General features: G+C 27.7%; 2 protein-coding genes across 2 annotated transcripts in view; one reads left to right on the forward strand and one right to left on the reverse strand.

The window, feature by feature from the left end:
• LOC100209908 (importin-7) overlaps positions 1-25,132 on the reverse strand; it is a 72,460-nt gene that overhangs the window by 44,380 nt on the left and 2,948 nt on the right. The gene's annotated exons all lie outside the window — the stretch shown is intronic.
• Positions 1-25,132, forward strand: part of LOC105850417 (uncharacterized) — a 27,778-nt gene continuing 2,646 nt past the window's right edge. Inside the window, exons 1-7 of the mRNA XM_065790317.1 lie at positions 1-140; positions 222-827; positions 1,268-1,344; positions 2,216-2,646; positions 2,744-2,882; positions 3,108-3,263; positions 10,738-10,956. Of these exons, the coding sequence (XP_065646389.1) occupies positions 116-140; positions 222-827; positions 1,268-1,344; positions 2,216-2,646; positions 2,744-2,882; positions 3,108-3,263; positions 10,738-10,956 (1,653 nt within the window). The 5' untranslated portion in view covers positions 1-115. The remainder of the gene's footprint in view (positions 141-221; positions 828-1,267; positions 1,345-2,215; positions 2,647-2,743; positions 2,883-3,107; positions 3,264-10,737; positions 10,957-25,132) is intronic.

The raw sequence follows: 25,132 nt of genomic DNA on the forward strand, positions 1-25,132 counted from the left end.
CCTGCAGCTACTAAGTGTTTGAAAATGTTTAAAAGCAATCCTAGAGTACATAAAATTTTAAGACATGATTATGGCTTAAAGAACTTAAATAAAACCAATGGTGTTTTAGAATACAATGAAGAAGTTGAACTATATTTTAAGTATGATTTTTATTAGTATATTGTAATATATGTTTAAATTGAAATTAAGCATATAAAAAATAAACTCAACCTAATTTTTAGCCTTACAAATTGTGTGCACAGTAACTTGGGGTGCTCAAAATGCATATGCAAAGAAAAATCTTAAGCTAGATGAAGATAAGGAGGAGAGTCTTTATAGAAATGTGCTCCCATATATAAAAGAAATAGCTTTATCAGCTGGCCTAACAAAACAAGAATTAAAAATGCCATTCAAACACAAAGATAAGCTCAACCATGTAAAAAACATTCAACTGTTAACCGAGTTAGATAAAAAAGTGCTTCCATGGTTAAATGAAGTGACTTTAAAAGTAAATAAAATAGCAGATACCAAGACAGATAGAATAAAAATTCATAAAAAAAATCAAAACCGTATTATGGGACCATCAGCACTGAATTCAGATCAGACTTTCTTGGTAGATACAAAAAAACATGTAAAAAAAAAAAATGAAACCAAAAAACTTAATGACAATCAAAACAACATAGAAAGTTTTCATCAAGAAAATTCTGAACCACCACCACTACAAGATTTAGAAACGCCTCACTTGGATGATACGCACTTAAAAGATTTTGATGAAACACAGCTCCAGGATACAAACACAAAACCAGAATACAATCAAAATATTTTGCTAGAAGATAATCAAAATAAAAGTAATTTTAAGTACAACCTTTTTGAGTTCAAATGGATTTTTTGTGACACCAGTATTATGTCAATTTTTTTTCTCTATCTTCCCAATACTATCTTTTAGTCTTTCAAGCCATTATCTTTATATATACAGTACTATTTCATTACGCAAAAGTATAATTTTTGTTAATTCACTCAACAAAAAGCATGTTAGTTTTTTCACAGATACCATGAGATCTCTTGCCAGATATCTAACAAACTTTATATGTAATAATTTTGAATTTTTATTAGGTAACTAATATTTTATGTGAAAAACTTCAAATTAAAACTGAAAAAAATTATGTATTAATTATACATAATTATATTCATAATTATTATAATTATTTAGAAAAGAATTAGTACATTTGAAGTACTCAGTATATTTAATACTTATAGATTTATCTTTATGTTCATGAATAATTTTCAGTATCACTTGATGTTGCATCTGAGGTTGCCAAGTTAACAAATCAAATAGCTGAATTCCAGCAAGAAGTTGTAACAGAGGTAACATTATAATTTAATTATAATGTAAAACTTATTAAATTAAAAAAATTATTTATTGAATTAAAATTTGTTTGAAAACAACTTTTTCAGCAATTAAATTACAAAACTTTCTGTCCAATGAATTTACAAGTTTAAAAACTTGAAAATGGAAATATATAAATATTTTACAACATAAAAATATGAAAAATAGTTGCCAAAAAATGTAATTCTTATTTAATTCAAACTTAAAAACCTAAATAACAAGAAAAACAACAAAAACAGATTTAAACCTACTTTAGCTCAACTCAATAAAAACCTTAGCAAACAAGTCTATTTCAAGAAAAAACAAGTTGACCCTTTAGTAAACAACATTAAATAAACTAAATCAAAAAAAAGTGTTTTGTAAAAATTCCTAATTTATGTAAGGGTATATTACTGAATTTGGTCCCTAAAGCTTAGGGGGCTAACACATAAACAAGAAAACAACAACAAAAACAGTTTTCACCTTCTTTTATCTTAAAAGTCAGAGGCTACTAATTTTTTGTTGTTGTTGTTATTAACGTCTCTCAACTCTATAACTTATATATATATATAATATATATATATATATATATATATATATATATATATATATATATATATATATATATATATATATATATATATAATATATATATATATATATATATATATATATATAATATATATATACATATATATACATATATATATATATATATATGTACATATATATATCTATATATATCTATATATATATATATATATATATATATATATATATATATATATATATATATATATATATATATATATATATATATATATATATATATATATATATATAAAATAACAATATTGTAAAACTCTCTAGAAAGATACTAAGAAATTCAAAGTTAAAAAACACCAAGAGAAAATTCATGCTGAAACACAGAAATCAGTTTCTGAATTTAACCAGTTATCTAGTAAGACTAAACTTAATGAAACACAAAAAAAAAAATCAAAGAAAGTAAATTTAAAAAAGAAGAACCTTGCTGATAAATTAAACACAATAAAAGCATCTAAAAAGCAACTGAAAACCGTGAAGCTCATAGTCGGAGGAAGTGTAGGACTAGATGGAATTATAAGGTATAAAGTTGAAGAAGAAATTTGCACATTTAATGAATCATTCAATGAAGTAAAAAAGTTTTTTGATCCAGCCGATCATGTTATAATAAACTTAGAATCATCAATCGGATCCAATGAAAACAATATGGATGGCAATAATGCCTCAATAACAGATCAAGAAGCTGTTCAAGCTCTATTGTAAGTAAATATTAGGTAAAAAAAATAACTGAATAAATATTATATTTACATTTTTGATAATTTAACAATTTAACTAAACAGAAACTCAATGTTTAAGATATGCTGGTATTGAAACAGTTGTTCTAGCAAATGCATATATCCTAGAAAATGGACTTAATGCTGTAACTACCACCAATGACATTTTAACAAAAAATAATCTTTTGGTATCAGGGTTAACAGAAAACAGCAAGCAACAGGTAAACATAAAAAAAATAAAACAAGACATAAAAAATCAAGTTGTTCATAATACATTATGACTGTTAAACAACTATATGACATATTTCATTTTTTTAATTGAATTTTTACCGAATCAATAAAATCATTGTTGAGATAAAATTAAATCAATAATTAGATAAACTTATATAAACATTAACTACATTAACATTGACATAAAGCCTAATAATTTTTGTCTCTTACTTTAGGAACCAGTTGTTTTTGCAAATAATGGTATAACAATAGGGATTTTGTCTTATTGTGTTTCTAATGATGGTTGCTTAAAAAATGAAAATGAAACAGGAATTAAACCAGCTGCTTTTAATGAAGAACTAATAAAAAATGAAGTGACTGAACTGAGAGAAGTAAAAAGATAAACTTATTTTTTATATTAGGAATAAACATATATTTTTAATAAAATATTCTTATGCACATACAACACTCGGAATTGGGGTCAGCATTCGGCAATGCCAACCTAACTGCCGACCTGAAAATATTTGAGATCGGCAAAAAATTGCCGACCTTGTTTCTATGTTTTATGGTTAGACCTTTGTATTAAATAATTTTTGCCAACCTGATGCCGACCTCAAAAAGATTGAGGTCGGCAAACTATTGCTGACCAAATTTTTCCTAACTCCGAGGGTTGCATATATATGTATACATACATACATACATACATACATCAGTCTTCTCCATTTGAAATTTAAAGCCAATGCACAATAAAAAGCTGGACAGATTTTTAGGTTAACCTGGACGATTTTTAAAAATTAACCTTTTTCTGCTTTTTAAATTAAAATAAAGAGAAAAAAAAATGCTTTGAATAATGTGTAAATGAAATAATAAGAAAATTTTTTAGTTTTATTTAAATTCTAAATTAAATAATTCATATATATAAGTGTTTTCACGATTTTTCAAAAAATTATTTGACGAACAAAAAAGCTTTGTTGTAATTTTAAAAAAATACTTTTTTTTTTTGGCAAGCGCTTTTTTATGCATTTGCCTAAAGTTTTTACTGGCGTGTGGGAAAGCACAAAAAGGCTTAAGCGCTAGCTAAACGGAGAAGACTCATACATACATACATACATACATACATACATACATATATACATACATACATACATACACACATGTTATACTAATAAGTTTTTAATATATTAATAACTGCTGACAAAAGTGTGCACAAAATGTGACTGACAATTTTAATGGGGGCTCCATTCTAACAGATAGGGGAGAGAGTATAATGACACAAAAAACTACATTTAGATTATAGTAATACAAGGTTCAACATGATTTCTTAAGCTCTTTTCCCTAAGCAACTAACCTGGATCCCAGCTAAATATGAGATTTTTATTAAACCTGACTTAGATCTTAGTTAAGTAATCAAATTGACAGTAGGAAGTAACCGGGGCTCCGTCCCCAGTTAAAAATGAGACTTTTTGCAAACCTGGCCTTGGCCCTGGCCCCAAAAAAACTATAAGATTTAGCAGGGATTGATAACCGGGGCTAGAAAAAAAATCATAACACTTTATATATTATAATTTTATACTTACATTTACTATTTATTAAGAACTGGCATATATTTATATTTTTTTAAACTTTCATTTACTTCCAATTCCAACTTACAAGATTGCAAGCAACCACTATTAAGTTATGAGTTACTTTTAAACATCTTAACTTCCAACAAGGCTGCAAGCAGCCACTAATTAAAGTTGGAAGTTACTGAGAGAGAAAAGATGAAGATCATAGAGCAAGATAACGATTGACGGACGACTTAAAGGAATGCAAATTATATGAATCAGGATAGCAAGAAGAAGGAAGCGAATTCCAAAGAGCTGATGTTCGAGGAAAAAAACTAGACGAATAAGCGTTTTTGGAGCACTTAGGAACAGTCACAGAAAAAGGATGACACTTATTTAAATGACAAGTAACACAAGAATGAATTTTAGTTGATGGCACAAGAGACGCTAGCTCTTTAGAGCAGTGCCCATTATAGTAATTGTAGAAAAGAGAAAGAGAAGCAACATTACAACGATGTGATAATGGTTGGAAGTTGGCTGCAAGAGCAGGTCCAACTATGTTTACAATGCGTTTTTGCACCTAGTCTAAAAGAGAAAGGGCATCATTAAAAAATCCGCCCCAGATATGGCAACAGTATTCCATACAAGGCCGGATTTGAGATTTATAGAGATAGAGAATAGAAAGGTAAGAAAGTGACAAGCTCGATAAAGAGATGCAACCTTAGCAGATGCTAATTTTGCAACTGATTTGATATATGGTTTCCAAGAAAGATTGGAAGTAAGAGTTAATCCTAAAAGATGAAGGGTAGATGACTCATTGAGTACATTACCATTCATAAGTATAGACAGATCTAAATTATTGCAATAATGATTGGCTGAAAAAAACTGGATTTTATCTGAATTAATGTTCACCAGCCACTGTAAGTCCCATGCTGCAGCAGAAGTGAGTTCTTTTCAAAGCTCAAATGCCCTCTCCAAACAATCAGAGAGTGTTGGATTCTCATCAAGATTAGAATAAATGGTAGTATCATCAGCGAACAATGCCACCTTTAATGTAAGAATACCTGAAGATGGTTAATGTAAATTAAAAAGAGCATAGAGCCAAGGATAGAATCTTTAGGAAGTTACAGAATAAGAAGTAGAGTCCTGTCCATCAAGGACAACTTTTATACTACGATTGGAAAGGAAGGATTCAATAATCTTAAAGATGTTGCCAGATACACAATAAGAAAAAAGCTTATGGAGAAGACCAGCATGCCAAACTCTATCAAAAGCTTTTGAAATGTCAAGAGCAATGGCCTTAACCTCTCCACCTTTATCTAATGCACGATAAAACCTATCCGTTATTACTGTTAGCAAATCAGCTGTAGAACGAGAAGATTGAAATCCATAATGATGGTCAGAAAGTAAGTTATTAGATTCCAGATGAGAAATTAAGTGTTTGTTAATTAAAGATTCAAAAACCTTGCTTATGATAGGAAGAAGACTTATGGGATGGTAGTTAGATGAGTCGAATCGCTCTCCAGATTTTTTGAAGATAGAAATAACGGATGCCGCTTTCCAGCAGATTGGAAGTCAAGACTCTGATAAGCACTTGTTAAATAGTTTTGAGAGTATAGACGACTGCTCCGGAAAACACTTCTACAAGACAATAACAGGTATGTTGTCCGGGCCACAAGCTGTAGAGGAGTCTAGGCAAGAAATCACTTTAGATACAGAAGCTGGAGTGATACAAATGCCAAGCAAAGGATCAAGAGATGATATTGATGAAAAGTTTTTAGCAAACAATTCAGTTATGTCTTTAGGTGAGGTGACAAAGTCTGAACCATACAAGAGAGGTGGAATTATAGATTTGCCCTTATTATTGATACTATTAAAGATTCTCCAGAAATCACGAAAGCCTAATTTTTGAGATGAGATACGAGATTTCATGACCTGAGAATAGCAGGCTTTGGCATTAGACAAAAGCTTTTTACAATGGTTTTTAGCATGGTTTCTAATAAACAGACATCTGTTTTCTGGAGAATTGTTATGCTGATAAATATGGAAGTAATGGTTTCGATTGGCAATCGCAGCAGCACAGTGAGGAAAACCATGGAGGTGAGTGAGGCTTGACCTGGAATCGTCGAGAGGGAACAAAAGATTCCATGCCAGCCTGAATCCACGAAGTTATGTAAGATGTGCATTTGTCGACAGGAAGACAAAAGATTTTTTCCCAAGGGCCAGTAGTTGTAATAGGTACGATAATAGGGGATTCAGGTGAAGAAGAGGAATGAGATATTAGTTTTAGAGAAATCAAACTTTGATCAGAAGCACCTAAGGGTGAATGTGGAGAAACTGAGCACTGACTAGAATCAGAAACAAGACATAAGTAAGACATAAGAGTAGAGAAGGCAAATGATTCAGATTGTCAGGAAAGCGAGTTGGAAAGTTGACTATTTGAGTTAGGGATTGAAAAAGGCAAAAGTTGTGGGCTTTAAAGCCTGCAGAGTCACTGACACTAGAGCCAAGCCATTCAGAGTGGTGAGCATTAAAGTCACCGACAACAACTATATTAGCTGATGGATAAAGAAATAACATCAAAAAGAGTGCAGTCTTGAGATGAAGAAGAGCGATATAGAACAAATAGAAAGGCAATAGAGTGAAGTGGTGCTAAACGAAAGCACATGAAAGAATAGTCTGTGGATTCAAACCTAGTTTCACGACAAATGGGTGAATTCATACGAATGTAAATGCCAGGCCAAGCATGTGACTATTGGAGTCTTTACGAATTAAAGGAAGATAACCATCAACACTAAGTTCGCAAGATGAGACAGCTGAACTCAAATTAGTCTCACAAAGAGCAAGTAGGTCTGGCGAACTTTGCAAGAGATAAGACTCAACAGAAGAAAAGTTACTTCGAAGACCACAAATATTAGTGAATGATAGGTTTAGAGAACTTGGTGATGATGATGGTTTTTTATGTTTTATAGTTTTTAGTACTTTATTCATTTTAAAATTAGATTGAAGAACTTGACTCAAAGCATAGATAGTACTCAGAACACTGTTTAATAGCCCAAGCAATTGCCTCATTACTACTAATAAAACCTAAGCTGTAACAAAGGGCTCCAAATGTTGCCTTTAAAATAGAGAAAAAGTTAAAACACTAGGAAATTGTTAACTGAAGACTTAAAAAGTTGTAGGTTGTATTAAAAAGGAAAACATGAAGATGGGTAAGAGTTATAAGGCTTTTTTGATGCGCAAGAAAAAAAATAAGATTAATAAAAGTTTTTATAGCACAAAGGGACAGATACAGTAAAAGGATGCAACTTGCTGAATAAGAAGCCAAGTAAGAATGAGTTTTGGTCTATTGTAATTGATTTGGTTTATTATAATAATATTTGGTTTTAATATTATATTAGGTTTGGTGTTAATATTATATTATATTTAATATCATAATAGATTTGGTTTATTTTAATAATATTGTTTTTTTATAATAATAATTGTTCGTTTGAGTATTGACCATGATTTTGTAGAAAAAAACAAAAAACAAATGCAACCTTACAACAATGGGAGAGTGGCTGAAGCTAGGCAGAAAAACCAGGTCTAATTACATTTACAATGTGCTTTTAGAATTTGTCTGAGAGTAAGAGGGATGTTATTTGCTAATATATGAATGCAAACAAAATGGCAATATTTTTTTGCAGTAAATAAATAAGTTTTGTTATCTAATAAAAATTGTAGATTACAAGTCCAGAACTTAAACCCATTTCCCACTGCAAGCCTTAGCCTGTTACAGAAGAGAGATCAGATTAAAAATCTGCTGCTTGTTCTAAGAAATGAAAAGTTTGAGTTGTCAGCAAATAGAGCCACTTTGAATGTAAAATTTTGATGAAGATTGTTATTGTAGATAAGAAACAATACAGGAGCAAAGATCAAGGGTAACTTTAAGGGTACCACAAGTACCTTGTAGTACCCCTAAAAATACTTGAAAAAAAAAAATAAAGAAGAGTGTAGGCCTTCAAGAAAAACTTTAATACTGCAGTTAAAGCAAAATAATTTAATTACCTCAAAACCTTTATATAAAAAAGACTAATCGTAGGAGAGGTAAAAGTGTTTTCAAGAGTTTTATTTAGCACTAATGTTTAACCATGGCTTATCTGTTTAACTGGCAGGAAGAGTATTGCCATTAGATTCAAGAGTCAAATTAGAGTAAGATTTCTTTGCAAATAACTCTGGCTTATTATTCTGGTGAGAAGTAAAAAGATCAGACGCATGAATTAGAGATTAAATGTTAGACATTCTACTGTGGAGTAGAATGAGGCTTGACTTAAAATTGAAGAGAAGGAATAAAAGCTTCCAATATGCGCTTTATGTATACATATTATGGATATAAATATACATGCTTGCTATTTATTTAGATGCTGGTATACAATATCCTTTCATATTTATATAACTTTAGTATTTATATGGTGTAGTATTTGCCGAAAGAGATGATCAGATTGATATGTGATATGACTCAAGCAAGACAAGAAAAGGTTGCACCACGAATAACAATTAAAAAAATAAAAAATACAAAAAAATGAGTAGCCTACTCGACTGTAGTAACCCGTTGGGCCTTGGGGGGGGGGGGGGTGAATAATCTTAAAAAAAAAAAAAAAAAAAGGGAGCCATAATTGAGACAGATTAGAAAAAAACGTTGTATTGAACAACATTTGTTAAAAAAGATTAAAGTGATTTAGGTATTAGGATGTAGAGAGGTAGCAGCTTCAGGAGAAAATGGTTGCGGTAGAACTAAGAAAACTTGAAGAGAGTGCCTTACATTTTGTGTGAATGAGTTTAAGTTAAAAAATGAAAATGCTATAGATTGTTTATATTAGAGAAACAGCATAAAAGAGGAAGGCTAATGATGATTATAATCATGATGATGATAATAGTAATGATGATTATGACAACCATGTTGATCATAATGATGTTTATATATGCATATGTATACAAAATAAAACATGAATTTTTAATAAAAAATATACTTTAGGATGTATAAATGTTTATGCAGCCCTGTTCACAAACCCGGCCCCGGCCCTGGACAATTATCAACCCCGGTCACTTACTAATTGACAGGTGTTACTAGTGAAAACATGACTTTTTTTTTGTTATTTTCACTGCTATATAAGTATAAAAAAGCTGTTTTAAAAGTGAATATAGAAAATATTTTAGAAAAATTTATAAAAAATTGTTTATAAAAATAAATAAAACAAAAGCATTATTCAATGATTCTTAAAAACTTTTTTTTTTGTTCATAAGTTTTTTTTTGATTTTCACAAACTCAAGATGAGATATGAAGTAAATAGCTTAAACAAAAAAAAATGTAATAGCTAAACAAAAACTGTATCATTAGCCATTTTAGATATTATTTTTCTGCATAAACCACTTAAAATATGATTTACATAGATAAAAAATGATAGATAAGTAAAAAAAGTAAATAAGTAAAAAAAGACGTTTGATTTAAATCAATTTAGGTAATAAGATGAGTTGGTATTTTTTTATATTAAGATATGATTGGACCAAAAGGTGGAGCAGAGGAGGCTAGCCAGAAAAGGTAAATGTGGTTTGTATGTGTAGAGTGTTAAGATACTAACGATTGGTTGTTAACTTTTTAATTTCCAAGATGCAAATGTAAAATATCTTTGAAAAAGTGCTTAACAGACAACATTAGTAGACAGGGGGAGGGGTGGGCTAAGATTATTAAAAAAATAAACCAGTATTAAAAAAATGTAATAAGTGATCATCAAGGTTTGTGTTTTAGAGTTATAGAATTCAGAGAGGGTTATTAACCACAATTTAAAAAAGTAGCATCTCCAACTGTATCGGCTTTTATGGTCATGGGGATGTGAATTAACATAAAGATAAAAAATAAAAATAAAAAAATTAAATAATAAGTGTATAATAATAAGTAAAAAGTAAGTGGGTATTGAAAAAGTAGAAATAATTGGAAGTTGCTTAACATCAGCAGAAACAGTTTTTCAAAAATTAAGAATATTGAACAAATAAATACTTTTTTCTGTCAATGACATTTTGTGCACAACAAATTACACACAAAGTTATATATATATAAATATATATATATACATATATATATATATATATACATATATATATATATATACATATATATATATATACATATATATATATATATACATATATATATATATATATATATACATATATATATATATACATATACATATATATATATATATATATATATATATATATATATATATATATATATATATATATATATATATATATATACACTCTAATTTAAATGTTTTTACAGAGTGGTATTGATATTATAGTGGTTTATATGCATTGGGAAAATGAAGAATCATTGATGAAAGTTGCTGAAGTCAAAGAACTAGTCCAAAACCTATCTAGCATAAAAATTGATGCACTAGTAGGATGTCACCCTTTAATACAAAATCATTATTTTTATGAAAACATGTTGGTTTTTTTCAATCTAGGAAATCTTCTGACACCAATGCATGTGCATTTTTCAGTATGTAATATATATTTAAATTAGTGATGTAATTCCAATTAAACTTTAATTTACAAAATGTTATAAAAAGCATATTTGAATGTTAAGAGAAATTGTGCTAATTTAATTAGAAAAATTTATCTTAACATCAATTATTGATTTAACATCCAACTTTTTTATAAGTTTATGAAATTTTATATACAAAATCAAAGTTAAAAAAAAAAAAAAAACTTTAAAGTTGACTTCTGGCTGTGTTGATTCTTTGTAAGAAAATTCCTCTACATTTTAATTCTGTATCTAGCTCCAAATCAAAGCTAAATCTTTCTTTCAAAAAAGATACAGTCAACCTGTTACAGTGGATGGCAGGAGCTCACAATCTTTGAAAACAATCTGATCTTGTAAGAATCAGGAACTCATTATCTTTGAAAATAACACATAATCTTAATCAGGTTGAGATATTGAGATCAGGCTATCATAATCTGCCTGTTTTTAACACCCAATTTTTCATTTTGATGCTGTAATAAGTCCTAAAGTTGTCTAAGGGCTGCATTTTGCGACTGGAGGGAGGATGAAATGTCATGATTGTAATCCCATTATATTGTGCCAGCTGGATTATTGGTATTAATATATAGCTCTCATAGTTGTCAAATAGAAGAATAAATAGATTTTCCTTACTTAAAAAGTAATGAGTATGTTTTACAGAATGTTTCAAAAGTTCTAGAAACAAGTTCAAATTTGACCATCCTGATGGGTTTGCTCTACCAAGTGTACCTTCTGGGGCCCCTTTTAACATAAAGTTCTTAAAGTTTTTATAAGAGAAAATCAACATTGGAGGCATATGGCCATCTACTGCATTTCATGTACTAATCATTGTTATACTATAACTTTGTTCACCGCTAGTCATGCTACAAACCTGCTTTTAAACTTTTTTTGCAAAGGTTTTTAGGATGATTATCAGGGACAAATCCAGTCATGTTTTGGTAACGCCTGAGCATTACTAAAACCAAGTCCTGAAGAAAAAAAGTGCTCTAAAATATTTTAAATGTTGTTATTTTTCTTTTGCTTTTTTATAAAAATAGGAAAAAAAGTTTTGGTTTTAATTGCAGTAGTAAATAACTAATTGTCTGTTTATTTTAACTACTCTTTTTTTACATCAATAAAGTTAATTAAAAAGTAATTACATGACATAACTCATTCAACGCTTAAAACTGTCATTTGGTTACTAAACTAACATTAGATAAATGTTGTTACAGGCATTGTTTTAAATAAAAGTGGCTTAGCATATTAGCTCATCATGATTTTGACGTCATAAAATTATCTTAATTTTTTTTTAATTTATTGAATATTAAAATTAAAATTACTAAAATATAGATACTAAATGTTTAAAATACTTTAAGCAATTTTTTATGTTTACAAATAGTATAGTACTTGCAACTTCAGTGTTTTATAAAATCTTAAAATAGTTTTCTTAGCGTAAAGTAACGTACGCTTACATTCACTGGTAAATTCATGTATTCAAAAAGATGCCTTTTACAATGAGACGCTATTTCAAGTCAACTTGTTATTTTCAGATAAAACTAAACGAGGTTACCACAAAAAATATGATATTAAAAAATCATTGTTGTGGCATTGGTTTAAACTATAGGAGGAGGAGAGGGAAGGGGGAAAAGCTGTCTCAAAAACAACCTCACACACACGTGACCAGAAAAAAAATGGTATTCTTAAATAAACTCTAGGTTTGTCAAAACTATGGACAGTGCCAACACTGGTTTGGTCAACATTCTATATGTTAAAAGCCATAATATTTTAATTTTGTTAAAGTCCAAAAGCTACTTTATATATGTTAAACTGTTTATTCTGATAATTCTTTAGGATATTTCTTTCAGAAGATTTAATCTTTCCAGTCATTTAGTTTTATTCCAAGACCTATCAATCTTTTTTGTTTGTTTGTTTGCTTTCCCTAATTAAAAGGTCAATTTTCATACATCTTTACTGTAGAAGTGACTGTAAAAGATCAAAAACTGATTTCTGTGTCTTTCTAAGGTTGTTTTAAAAAATGCAAAAGTCATTGGAAGCTCTGTAGATAAACGCTTCATTGTTTACTATAAGTTACTATTATATTTCTTTAGGTATTTCCTCTAAAACCCAGTCATATTTCTAGGAATTTTAATAACTCATAAATCATATTTCTAGGAAATTTAATAACTTCTTTTATTTTCCTGAAAATAAATGAAAAGCATTGAAAAACTGTATTAAAGATCAGGCCAATTATTACCATTCAAGGCCAGCACAACTTTTATAGCATCTTCTTAAAGACCTTTACAGTTTTTACTTATTTTTTATTATTAAGCTTAAATAACTTTGCTTATGATTTTTATTTACGCCTATAAATTCATTAATTTAATAACCTACAACTATATTTAGGCCTTTTTATCAAAGGAATACACTTAACATACTAAAATAAAGAAATACTTAAACAAATAGTACTTCTTAATAAACCATAAAAATAAATTACATTAAATAAATAAATGTAATTTGCTGTCAATTTTTATTTCAATATCAATTTTATTTTTAAATAATTAACTGTGATTATTAGTTTAAAAATAAAGTTGGTATATACACTTTGAACTTTATGTATTTTAAATAAATTACTTTTTGATATGGTAAACAAACTTTGATTTTTACTGCAACAACTTATGTGTAGAAAAGTGGTGCAACAACTTCCTATGACTCATAGGAAGTTGTTACACTGCTAAATGACCGCTTAAGACTCATAATGCTTTAGCTAGCAATACATGCAACTAATGTTTTAGTTTAAGTTCATCACCAAAGAAGGCAACCCAATTGGTGTGCCTTTAAGGTACATTACATCTCTCACAAAAAAGACTAATATATATATATATATATATATATATATATATATATATATATATATATATACATATATATGTATATATATACATATATATATATATATATATATATATACATATATATATATATACATATATATATATATATACATATATATATATATACATATATATATATATATATACATATATATATATATACATATATATATATATATACATATATATATATATATATATATATATATATATACATATATATATATATATATATATATATATATATATATATATATATATATATACACATATATATATATATACATATATATATATATATATATACATATATATATATATATATATATATATATAAATATATATATATAAATATATATATACATACATACATACATACATACATACATACATACATACATACATACATACATACATACATACATACATACATACATACAGAGAAGGGTGCAGTGAATTTTAATTTTTTTTTAGAATTTATATAGCCTGGATGTGCAGTAGATTACTTTTTGTTACGTTTTTAATTGCATTTGAAATAAATTCCTTTAAAACTTATCTTTTGAAACATTTTATTAAAGTTATGCAAAACGCTTTTACAAATTACTTCAAATGATTATTTAATAAATGAACAAATTGTTTATATTAAAATATTTAAATTATTGAAAAGTGAAATTAAATTATTGAAATAAATAATAATAATATTTTTAAATTGTATAAACATTTTTTCAAAAAAAATTTCAAAAATAATTCTTTTTCAAATAAAGTAGTCTTTTTAAAATAATCAATTCTAGTCATTTCATGCTTTAATTATAAAGTCAAGTTAAAAAAAAAGTTTTTAAACAATTCTTTGTAAAAAAAAAAGGAAAGAAAAAAAAAGCAATTAAATTATTCCATTGCAATGCGAAGATTTAATTTAACCTATTTATAATTAAAGATTAAAATATTTAAAGTAACTTAAAAAAAGAAAGACATTTAAATTTATCGTAAAAATACATGCTTACATAAAAAAAATTTAAATATAAATTTTTTTGTTAATTTAAACGAAATGCTTTATTTATTATTAATTTATTTTAATTAATCGTAATAAATAATTCTTCATTTTTTTAAAGCCTTTGCGTAAAAAAAAATTTAGAAAAGATCAACCATTAGAAGTTTTTCACAGAGTAACAACTTTTTTATTGCATTTAAGTTGTTAAAACATCAAAACAGTCATGATCAAGTTGTAAAGAAAAAAATTAAAGAAAAAAATATTATAAGCGTGGTCAGTTCAGTGTGCGATTGCACACCCTTCCTGTTAATAAAATTATTTTGATTTTTTTATTCCCCATACAAAAACTTTGAGTTAACCAAAGGAATTTGTTGTAAGGAGATGAAAAAAAACTTATTTGAGGGTCGACATAGTCAGAGAATTTTAATAGTAATCAATTAAACAATTTTAAAGGATCAAGTGAAAAAGTTCAAGAATTAGCTGGGAATTAGCTGTATTCCCAAAATTATGAACTCAATAAAATTTTGAAAGAAATTAAAATACGGACAGCTCAATATCATATAGCATGACTATATTAATCATCGATATAGTAAGCAGGGCTTTAGAGCTGCTCAGAAGTTGGAGTTGGTGGTGATCTGGAGATAGTGTTTTTACAAGGATCTGAGCCTGAGCTGGAGCTAAAATATTTTTAGGTGGAACTGGCTCTAAGCTAGCTCCTCTCTTAGATAGTTTAAAAGATCAAAGTATGAATATATTTTGTTAAAGGGATTCCTAACTATGAAGTTATTTTTAATATGAAAAAAAATATTTTTTTAATTAATAAAGTCATTTAAAGTTTTATGATTTCTAAATAAAGCATTTTATATTTTGATATTGATATTTTATGTATAGATTGAATGTTGAGTATTTGATATAAAATATTAAAATTTTAGGTGCCTTAAGGTGATTAAGGCACCTAAAAATTTAATATTTTATAAATTATATTTGAGCTGATATATATAGAGTTGTTTTTGTATATATAAAAAGTGCTTGGGTTTTTTATAAAAATTAACTTTGATCAAATTGTTTTTGTAACATGTCATGTAGTTTATGTTGTTGCATTCGATACTTTAAAAGTTACTTTAAAAAATTGGAGACAATCACACTTTTAAATAAAAATTCAGATGAAAATTTTCTGGATGAAACTATACAGGATGAAGAACATGAGGAGTATTTAAGACAGGACATGAACAAGAAAGTGTAGCAATTTGGGAAAAAAACTTAACCTTAGTTCTTTTAAAGTTTAAACAAGCACATCACCTTAATCTTAGTATGTTTACACCCTTCTTAAAGAACTTCTTTAAGAAAGGTGTAAACATACTAACATTAAGGTGATGTAAGCACATTTAAACTTTGCAGCTAGCTAATTGTAATGCTTTAAAAGAAACATACACTATACAGCTTTTAGCAAAGGTCCAGTATGTTGTAAAGAAACAGAAACAAGAATTTCATAATATATTTATAGCAGCAGTTTATGTTGATGCTAGTTAGAATATTTTTTGAAGAAAATCAGATATACGATCATATAAAAAAAACAAAAACAAAAACAGTAAGTCAAGAAATAAGAAAAACAGCTGAACTATCACGGCACTTCATTCAGTTTTAGGAAAATCTAATAAAGAATTAGATAAGTTTGAAAAAGAGCTTGATAAAAAAAGAAAAATTGAAAAGTGTGACCAAAATAATTTTTAAAAATATATATATAAAAAACAAAAAAAAAACACTTTTATTACAAATTTCATGAACAAATTTCAGTCACCAGTCAGGTAAGAAAAAAGAACATTTAAAAGTGAAGTCAGCTTTTGAGGCGATTGAGGAACACCCAAAAAGGATACAGAGGTGTGCAGAGTAGTCACAAGCAAGTGTATTTGCTGCGCTTGAGTTTATATCAAGTAATATTGATATAACTTCCAAAACCCAATATTTTATAAAATATTTTATTATTTTGATTTGTTTTTTCTGAAGCTGCTCTGGAACCGAAGCTGGACCTAAAAATTTTAGCCGAAGCCTGGAGTGAAGCAAGACCTTCTAAAGTAGTAGGCTTGCTCATGCGGAATAAGCCACTGTCATGTATATGATAACACTTAGCTCAGTGTGGGATTTATGTATTATGGATATATTATTCGTTTGCCACAAAAAAAAAAGTCAAAAAACTTTTAATCTTTTTGGGAAATACAATAGAAAATCTTGGAAATTCCACATGTCGTCACTTAAGGTCCGTAAATAAAACTAAACTTTCATGCGTTTTTAATTTTTTAAACGTAGATACATTGGAAATATACAGCAAATGCGGAGATTTGCGTTCTATAAAAAAACTATTTACCAAACTAAAACGTAAACTAATTGTTATTAAACAAATATTTTAAAATATATTAACAGTAATCGAAGAATAATTTCTTGCTTTATTTTTTACTTATAATAAATTCATATTGTCGTATCAGCATGAGCTCAAAAAAACTTGAAAGACCTGCGAAGGTTTTAAACAAAACTCGTATTAATAGTGGAAGATTTGCTGGAAAAGCTTCTGATTTACCTGTGAGTGATCTACCAACTTACAAACAGCTCATTCAATACGGTTACAAGATTGAGAAAGAATTATTTAATGGACAGAAAATTGACTCTGTATCAATCATGACAAAAGTCAATAGTGACTTGCAAAAACTTTGGTATAGAGTTAATTCAAATCTACCTCTGACAAAAGATAAACCATTAAAAAATAAAATATCCAGAACATTTAAAAAAGTATTATCTGCAGAACGAATTCAATCTAAAAACCATAAGTTCAGTATAAGCTGGTTAGAAAAGAAACTGGAAACCTTGTTTGATTTGTCTGCTTGCCGGTGCAATCTCCCAATTATTGATGACTGTAAAGATAGGTAAATATATATTTGTAAACATTTGTTAGTACAAATGTTTAATGTTAAGTGAAAAAGATTTTATAAGGGTTGATGAAAATTTACTATCCTATTTCCCTCGCCTTCTACTAAGGTATTAAGGTAAAGTCTTTATCCATAAACTAAAGAATGTGAGCCTATATAATAAACAATTTCTATATTGTCTTGATTTTATAGTAAAGTAATATACATTTAGACAAATCGGCTGTGGGAAAAGCGACTGCACAATGAAACACATAGTTTGTCTCTGTGAGGAAAGCAGAAAGGTATATCGTGCAATTTTTATCAACATTTACTGTTAGAATTGATAAATATGGAGGGTTGGATAAAAAAGAGCCGCAAGTCATTTTAGCATTTACTGCTTATTTACGAAGTTATGGTCAAATGATTAGTGATCATGAAATTTGATTCATTTTATTCGCTTTAAATTTTAATACTTTTAAATTTTAAAATACTTGACTTATTTTAGGTCCCCGTTCTGGAAAGAGAATATTTAAAGGATCAAAGATGCAAGATAGGACCAAAAGGATGTTGGCAGTTAGACAACGTGAACTAAGTGGAGGCAACTAGGGTTGCCAAAATGTATATTAGACAGGAAAAAGAGGCCACTAGAGAGCTAATTAGACAGAGAAGTCTTCAAACAACATCAAAACTCGAGTCAGACGGTAATTTTAGTGCTGGATCTTCAAGTTTAGATACAGCTGAAAGTGAAGAATTTGAGGAGCAAATCATAAGTGAAAGAAATTACACAGACTTATCTAATTTAGCCAAGGCTGCAATAAGGTATGAAGTAAGTGATGCTGCTGCAGCTGCAATAGCAACAACTGTGTTAATTAACTACGGAATAGTAATTGAGAGTAAAAAATCTCAGATAGTAACGGAATATAAGATTTTTTGTGAAAAGGTACGAGTGGCTAATTCAATTGACACAAAGCATCGTCAAGAAGTTTCACAAATAAAAGTAATTGGTGTTGATAGCAAGAAAGACAAAAATTCATTAGTTTATGTGATGAAATACAAGAGTAATGGGGACCCTTTCTTTTATCAAACTACCAAAGATGAACATCACCTCACTTTTACTTGTGAAAATGACCCTTTCTCTGGAAATTATCTAACTCATACTATAACCTTAGCTAAGTTGCCAGCTTCCTTAATACTTTTTTATACTATTTTTTTCTACATTTTGAAGGCTCTTTTTAAAAGAGCTGATAACCTTCAAAAATAATTATTTCAAAAAGACTTTTTGCAATAATTGTATTTGGTAAAGCGTACATATGGCAAGTCATGCAATATAAAGTATTTAAATACCACAACTGCATACATCATCATTTATCTCAAACACATTATTGAAAAAGAAATTAGGATTTGTTTGCGCTTTGACATCAACAAATACTTGGATTCATTTAGATGATATCAAAGAAGAAAAATTTTTAAAAAAACTTGTTTTTTTAAGTTATTTTTTTAAACTTTTTTTTTAATTTTTAAAATTTTTTAAACAAACTTTTTGTTGCAACTAAAAACAGAATTCTATTTTTAGCTGCAATAAAAGGTTTGTTTACCATTTCAACCCTCCATGATCTAAATTAAATAGTTAATCATATGCTGAAGCAATATCAAACTCTAATGAATGTTCTGATACAAGTTCTTTTTTTTCAAAGCTCACAAAATTTTTTCTATGTAGCCACATAGCCTGCAATATACTCAATAGAATTGCATTCAAAATAAGAAACATGTACATTATCTGATCTCGCCACTAATTTAGAAAAATTATCAATAAAAACATCTTCAGAATTGTCTGTAGATTCAATTGCATTGACACAATTTCATCCAGAAATAAAGTCTAAAAATAATATACTGCCATGTTTAGTAGAAATAATGTTTAAAGAACTAATGATTTTTTTTTCTGATTCTCTTATCTCTTGAACTGATACATAATAATTTCCATCCAAAAACTTTCAATAAGAACCAAATCGTGCTTCCAAATAATTTGTTTGAAATTTTTCTGTCAACACATAGAAAAAATGTAAATCAGTTAGCATGAATTTAACCAGTTCAATAAAGTTATCTAGTGCATTTTATTTTTAAGCAAAAATAATTTGTTTAGTTAGGCAGCCATGTCTGCTTTTTTGTTAAAAATTTTCCTATCTTTGAAGTCAAAAGAAAAATTTTTTTTTTTAAAAAAAAGTCATTGTTTAAGTCATTGATAGAATTACAATTATTATCTCGCTTACAAATACTTTACTAGTTAACTATAAGGGATGCAGAGTCCTAAAAAGGACTCCGAATTCGAAAGTCACAAAAAGATTATTTTATCCTAGTTTTTGGTATCCAGGAGCTCTAAAAATATAAATAAGTTTATGGACTACTAATAGGAAAAAAATTAAGACTTTTAAGTTAGAGGAACAATCTTTTTTCGAGCCCGGAGTCCTTAGGTATAATGCAGGGTGTTAGCCAGAAAAAAATTCATACAGCGTTTTAGCAAAATTGGGAATTTAGGTGCGGCTAAAAAAAAAAAAAAGAGTTTCAGGTTAGGTGCGGCTAAAAAAAAAAAAAAAGTTTCAATAAAAATTTTCTATTTTTGCTGGGTTATTCATAGGAATATTTTTCTGTTTTATTTTTCAGGAACATTTTTATATTCAACTTGTTTCATTTTAAGCAATTATCGTCAGTTTTCTTTTTTAAATTGCTTCTCTCCTTTGTTGAATGTTGTTGAGAGAAAACTAGAACAAAAGACAATTGTTTGCAGTTTTAATGAATGAATTAATAAATTTATTTATTGAAACTTTGATCTATGTTAATTGCGTAAATCGCTTTTAAATACAGTTTTAAAAGGTTTAAACGATTAGTTACATATATTGTCTTCTTTTATTTTTATTTTCATTTTTAAATTATAAATGTAAAAAAAATGCTAAATAGTATTTAATTTTTAACAAAACATTTTTGACGATTTCCAAGATTCTTTTGTAACTTTTTAACTTGCTAAAACAACTTTTTAACAACAGTCGATAAAAAAAACTATACATTATACTTAGGAATGCCAGAATTTTGCCGCTTTTACAAAGGAAAACACTAAAAAAAAAATTATTACAGATTTGTAAAATCCGTAAAATTGTAATTTTTGTAAAATCCAGATGTTTGACAACCCTAATTATATGGAAAGATTTCGAATATATCAGATTTAAAATACTTAGTATTTTAAAACAAAAAATTTTAAAATAGTTAAAAAAAAATTTTATTGTTCATCATATTTTACATTACAATTTTTATCATAAGATCAATTCAAATAGTAAAAAACTTATTTAAATCGATAGCTTTTAAATAAAAGTTAAATTAAAGTTTCTGAAATTTTAATAACCCTTTATTGAAAAATTGGTTGGCTCCCTAATTTCCGTCAAATATAATGCTACTTTTATTTAAATATTGGGTGTTAAGGCGATTTACAAATTATTCGAATTTATTTATTTGAAATTGGCATGATTTTATAGACCTATTATGTCCAAACAAAAGCTTTAGATGTTATATTTTTTTTCGCTTCAGGTTTTTTTAATATATGAAGAATTTTTCTCTTTTTTATATAATTTTCTAATCCTTTTTACTACCCCTAGCTGTGAATACAAAGAATACCATTTTGGAGCCTTTAGATCACTTTCGCTCATCGGCGTTAACATGAATTTAGTTAAAATCTTTTGAAAAAGTGCCTTAATTTACTATAGATCCTAGTTCTAATCGTTTCTGACCTATTAGCTTTATATAGTTGTCAAAATACAATATTTCTATCAATTTTTACAAAAAATACAAGAATTCCGACCAAAAACGAACTTGCAATCAAGAAAAAGCGCTAATAAACGTTAAAAGTTTTTAATCTATGATGTTCATTTTACCTAAAAATTGTATTTATTTAAAATCTTATACGAATTTGGACAAGCGAATTAGGATTTTAAGAAGATTTAGAAAAAAAAAATCTACTATCTGGGTTTTTTTTTGCTTCAAATATTTATATTTTATGATACCGCAAAATTTTATTTTTTCCGTCTTTTCATGATTCACAGACCTGATCATTTAACGGAAATATGTAGTAGTCAACAAAATATCATACAGACGCTATAGTATTTTAAAATTGCCTTAACTACACTGAGTAAGTAACAAAGACATTTAAGGGGCAGATCGATTTTTTTCAATTTACAAATATACATTAAACATCTACGAAAATTTTGAATTTGTAAATTAAAAAAATAATTATTGTAATTATTGTAAACATTGGTAATAATTAATAATATTATAATATTATTTAATTATCCTCTTTTATGTTTTACGCAAATATAACATATATAATACGTTTCATTGCAAGTTTTATTTTTGATTTTTTTTTTGTTTTTGGTTTATTTTCCCAGCTAACGTATTTTACTGAAATTATTAATAAATCTTTTAATATAAAAACGCTATTTAACTTATTTTATATTATAATGTTTATTAATATGTAAATTTTATTTGTACCTTTCCTAACTTAAGATAAAAAGCAAGAATGTAAATAAAGCGTTTTTGAATAACAAAAATAAATTAATAAAATAATTTATTAAACGTATTGAACAATTTTAACTAGAGAATAACTGACGTCAATTAAAAATTAAAAACATTTTTTTTTCAACTTTTGAATGAATGATCTTGCTTGTTAATGACGACACTTTTTTTTTCACTTTAAAAAATCTATCTTAATTAATTGATTAACTTTTCCTTGTCGCGCGTACTAATTGCGCTTTTTATTAGTCTAGCGCAACAATTTAAATCTGAGACTGATTTCATTTTTTTTTTACCATGATCTTAAAAACCTTTGGGAATTTTAAACCAATTAGGAAACCGCGTTATACGCAGCGCTATCAGGCTGGCTAACACCCTGTAATGGCGGCAAGGACTCCAGGACTCTAGGCTTAAAAACAATAAGTTTCAAGTCACTAAATCTCATGAATGTTTTTATTATAGCAGATAATAAGTCAACAAACATGTTTAGAGCTTCTGGACACTACAGACTTGGAAAAAGTAGAGATATAAAGCCGGAGTCCTTTTGGGACTCCGCATCCCTGTTAACTAAATTTAATATTTTCCAGAGTTACAAAATTAAAGAAATAAACTCATGAGTTCCTGTCAGAGTTGTTAGTCCTTGGCCTTGCCTTTGCCTTAAAGCCAAAAGAAAAGGCCTTGATCTTGGTCTTGGCCTTGAAACTGTTAGCCTTGATCTTGGTCTTGGCTTTGAAAATCTTAAAGCTAACTTAACATTTTGTTTTTCAATAGTGGTTCGGGTTAAGAGCATTATTTGTCAAGTTTGAAGCAAATTTAACAATATTTTCTTTTTCAAAGTTGTGCAACTGTCAAATATGTTAAATATATGCATTACATTTAGAATTATCAGTAAAACCAGGATATACAAATAATAATTATTATTATTGCTGTTGAGACTTGATGCCATGTTAAATCTGTGACAGCCTTTAACAATAATAATTTTATAATTAACAATATAAACAACAAATAATAGTTATTTATGTTGTTTTTAGCACTTTAGTTAGTAGTCGACATAAAACTAGATAAATTATCTATTTTGCTCTTGAAACTGTTCACCGTTAATGCTTCAATGGTTGACTGTAGCAAAATACTCCATGTCTTTACAATTCAGTTTGTGAAGAAATGTTTTCGAATTTGACTTTTGACCTGTTGTATAAACTGTGTTTAAACTGATTACATCTTGTATTAGCAGCTGGTTCAGACAACAATGATTCACAAAATTAGGCGGATTGTGACAACAATGATTCACAAAAATAGGCATATTGTGCCATGAGATATCTTTAATATGATTGAAAAATTTATAGAATTGAATTAAATCACCATGTTTTCTTCTTCCGGTTAGTGTTAAATTCAGTTTGATTAACTTTTCTTTGTATGAAAGGTGTTTAATTTCAGGTATAATTTTAGTTGCACGTCTTTGCACATTTTCAAGTATATCAATGTCATTCTTTAAGAACGGATTCTATACCTGAACAGCAAATTCTAGATGTGGTAATAATTTGATCTTAATATCATTATCAGTCATATAATAATCAAAGTTTTGATTATGTATACCAAAGTGCATTATCTTACATTTTTCAATATTGAAATCCATCTCCCATATGTATGCCCATTTTACTAACTTATCAATATCATTTTGCATAACATCACGATCTATTAATGAATTAACCGGTGCAATAAGTTTGTTATCATCGGCATACAATTTTGAAGTCTTAATTGCTTGTTCTGGTAAATCGTTTATGAAAATTGAAAATAATAATAGACCTAATACCAATCCTTATACTATTCCACTCACAACATTTTGCCATGACGAAGTTATGTCACCCAGGACTACTTTTATTAGAATTTAAATGAATAATAAATTTGTCAGCTATAATTCATTCTATAATTTTGCAGGGGATTAAAGTTAAAGATATTAAACAATAGTTATAAGGTTTAAGTGATGATCACTGTCAAGTTGTCTCAGCCAGTTATTGCGAATACATTTCAATAGATGTACACTATTAAATTGAAAAAACAGTTTTCTTGTCTTAAAATCACCACTACAAAAGGCAATAAACATATTTCAATTAATGCGACTAATGTCTTTTTATTTTGTCTTTTTAAATTAAAGAAAGAATTTTGTAACCATAATTGTTTATCATTTCAACCACTTTTATAGTAATGTCTTTTAGAGTCATATTTTACATACATATAGCAGCCATATTTTTTACTGAAACAACATCTTTGAATGATACTGAGCAACATCTTTGTATGATGATAATAAAGAAGTTATAAATGTTTGCACTGTGACATGCATTTTAGATAAAAACTAAAAGCCAGAGTGTCAGTACTATATCGAGGTTGATAAATCAACAATATCTAATTTGTTCACATAAAAATACTAAACATTTATTAACATCTGTAGAATATTCATCACTGTCTTTAACTCGTTCACATAGATTATTTAAATTACATTGAATTGTTAAAACATAATCTGAACTGAACATGATACTTTTATTACCAGGAAAAACTTGTGTTAACATAGTGGACAATTGAGAATTGAGAATAAGAAAGTTTATATTCATCGTTAAATACCTTAGCCACCAAACTGCAGTCTATCTTCAAATTACAAGTAAACACTCCAACAAGTAGGTTATTGTGAATATAATTTTTATTGATAAATAAAAAGGAATGTTAGGAAATGATGATGGGTAAGCATCTTGTGTTAATTTTGGTCTTTTCTTCTCAACACATATTACAGAACCATCATCTCGTTTTATTATATCAACACAAACAATAAATGTATGAATGAGACATTTTTTTCACAC

The sequence above is a fragment of the Hydra vulgaris genome, chromosome 02 (assembly GCF_038396675.1).
Source record: "Hydra vulgaris chromosome 02, alternate assembly HydraT2T_AEP".
NCBI classification, from domain to species: domain Eukaryota; kingdom Metazoa; phylum Cnidaria; class Hydrozoa; order Anthoathecata; family Hydridae; genus Hydra; species Hydra vulgaris.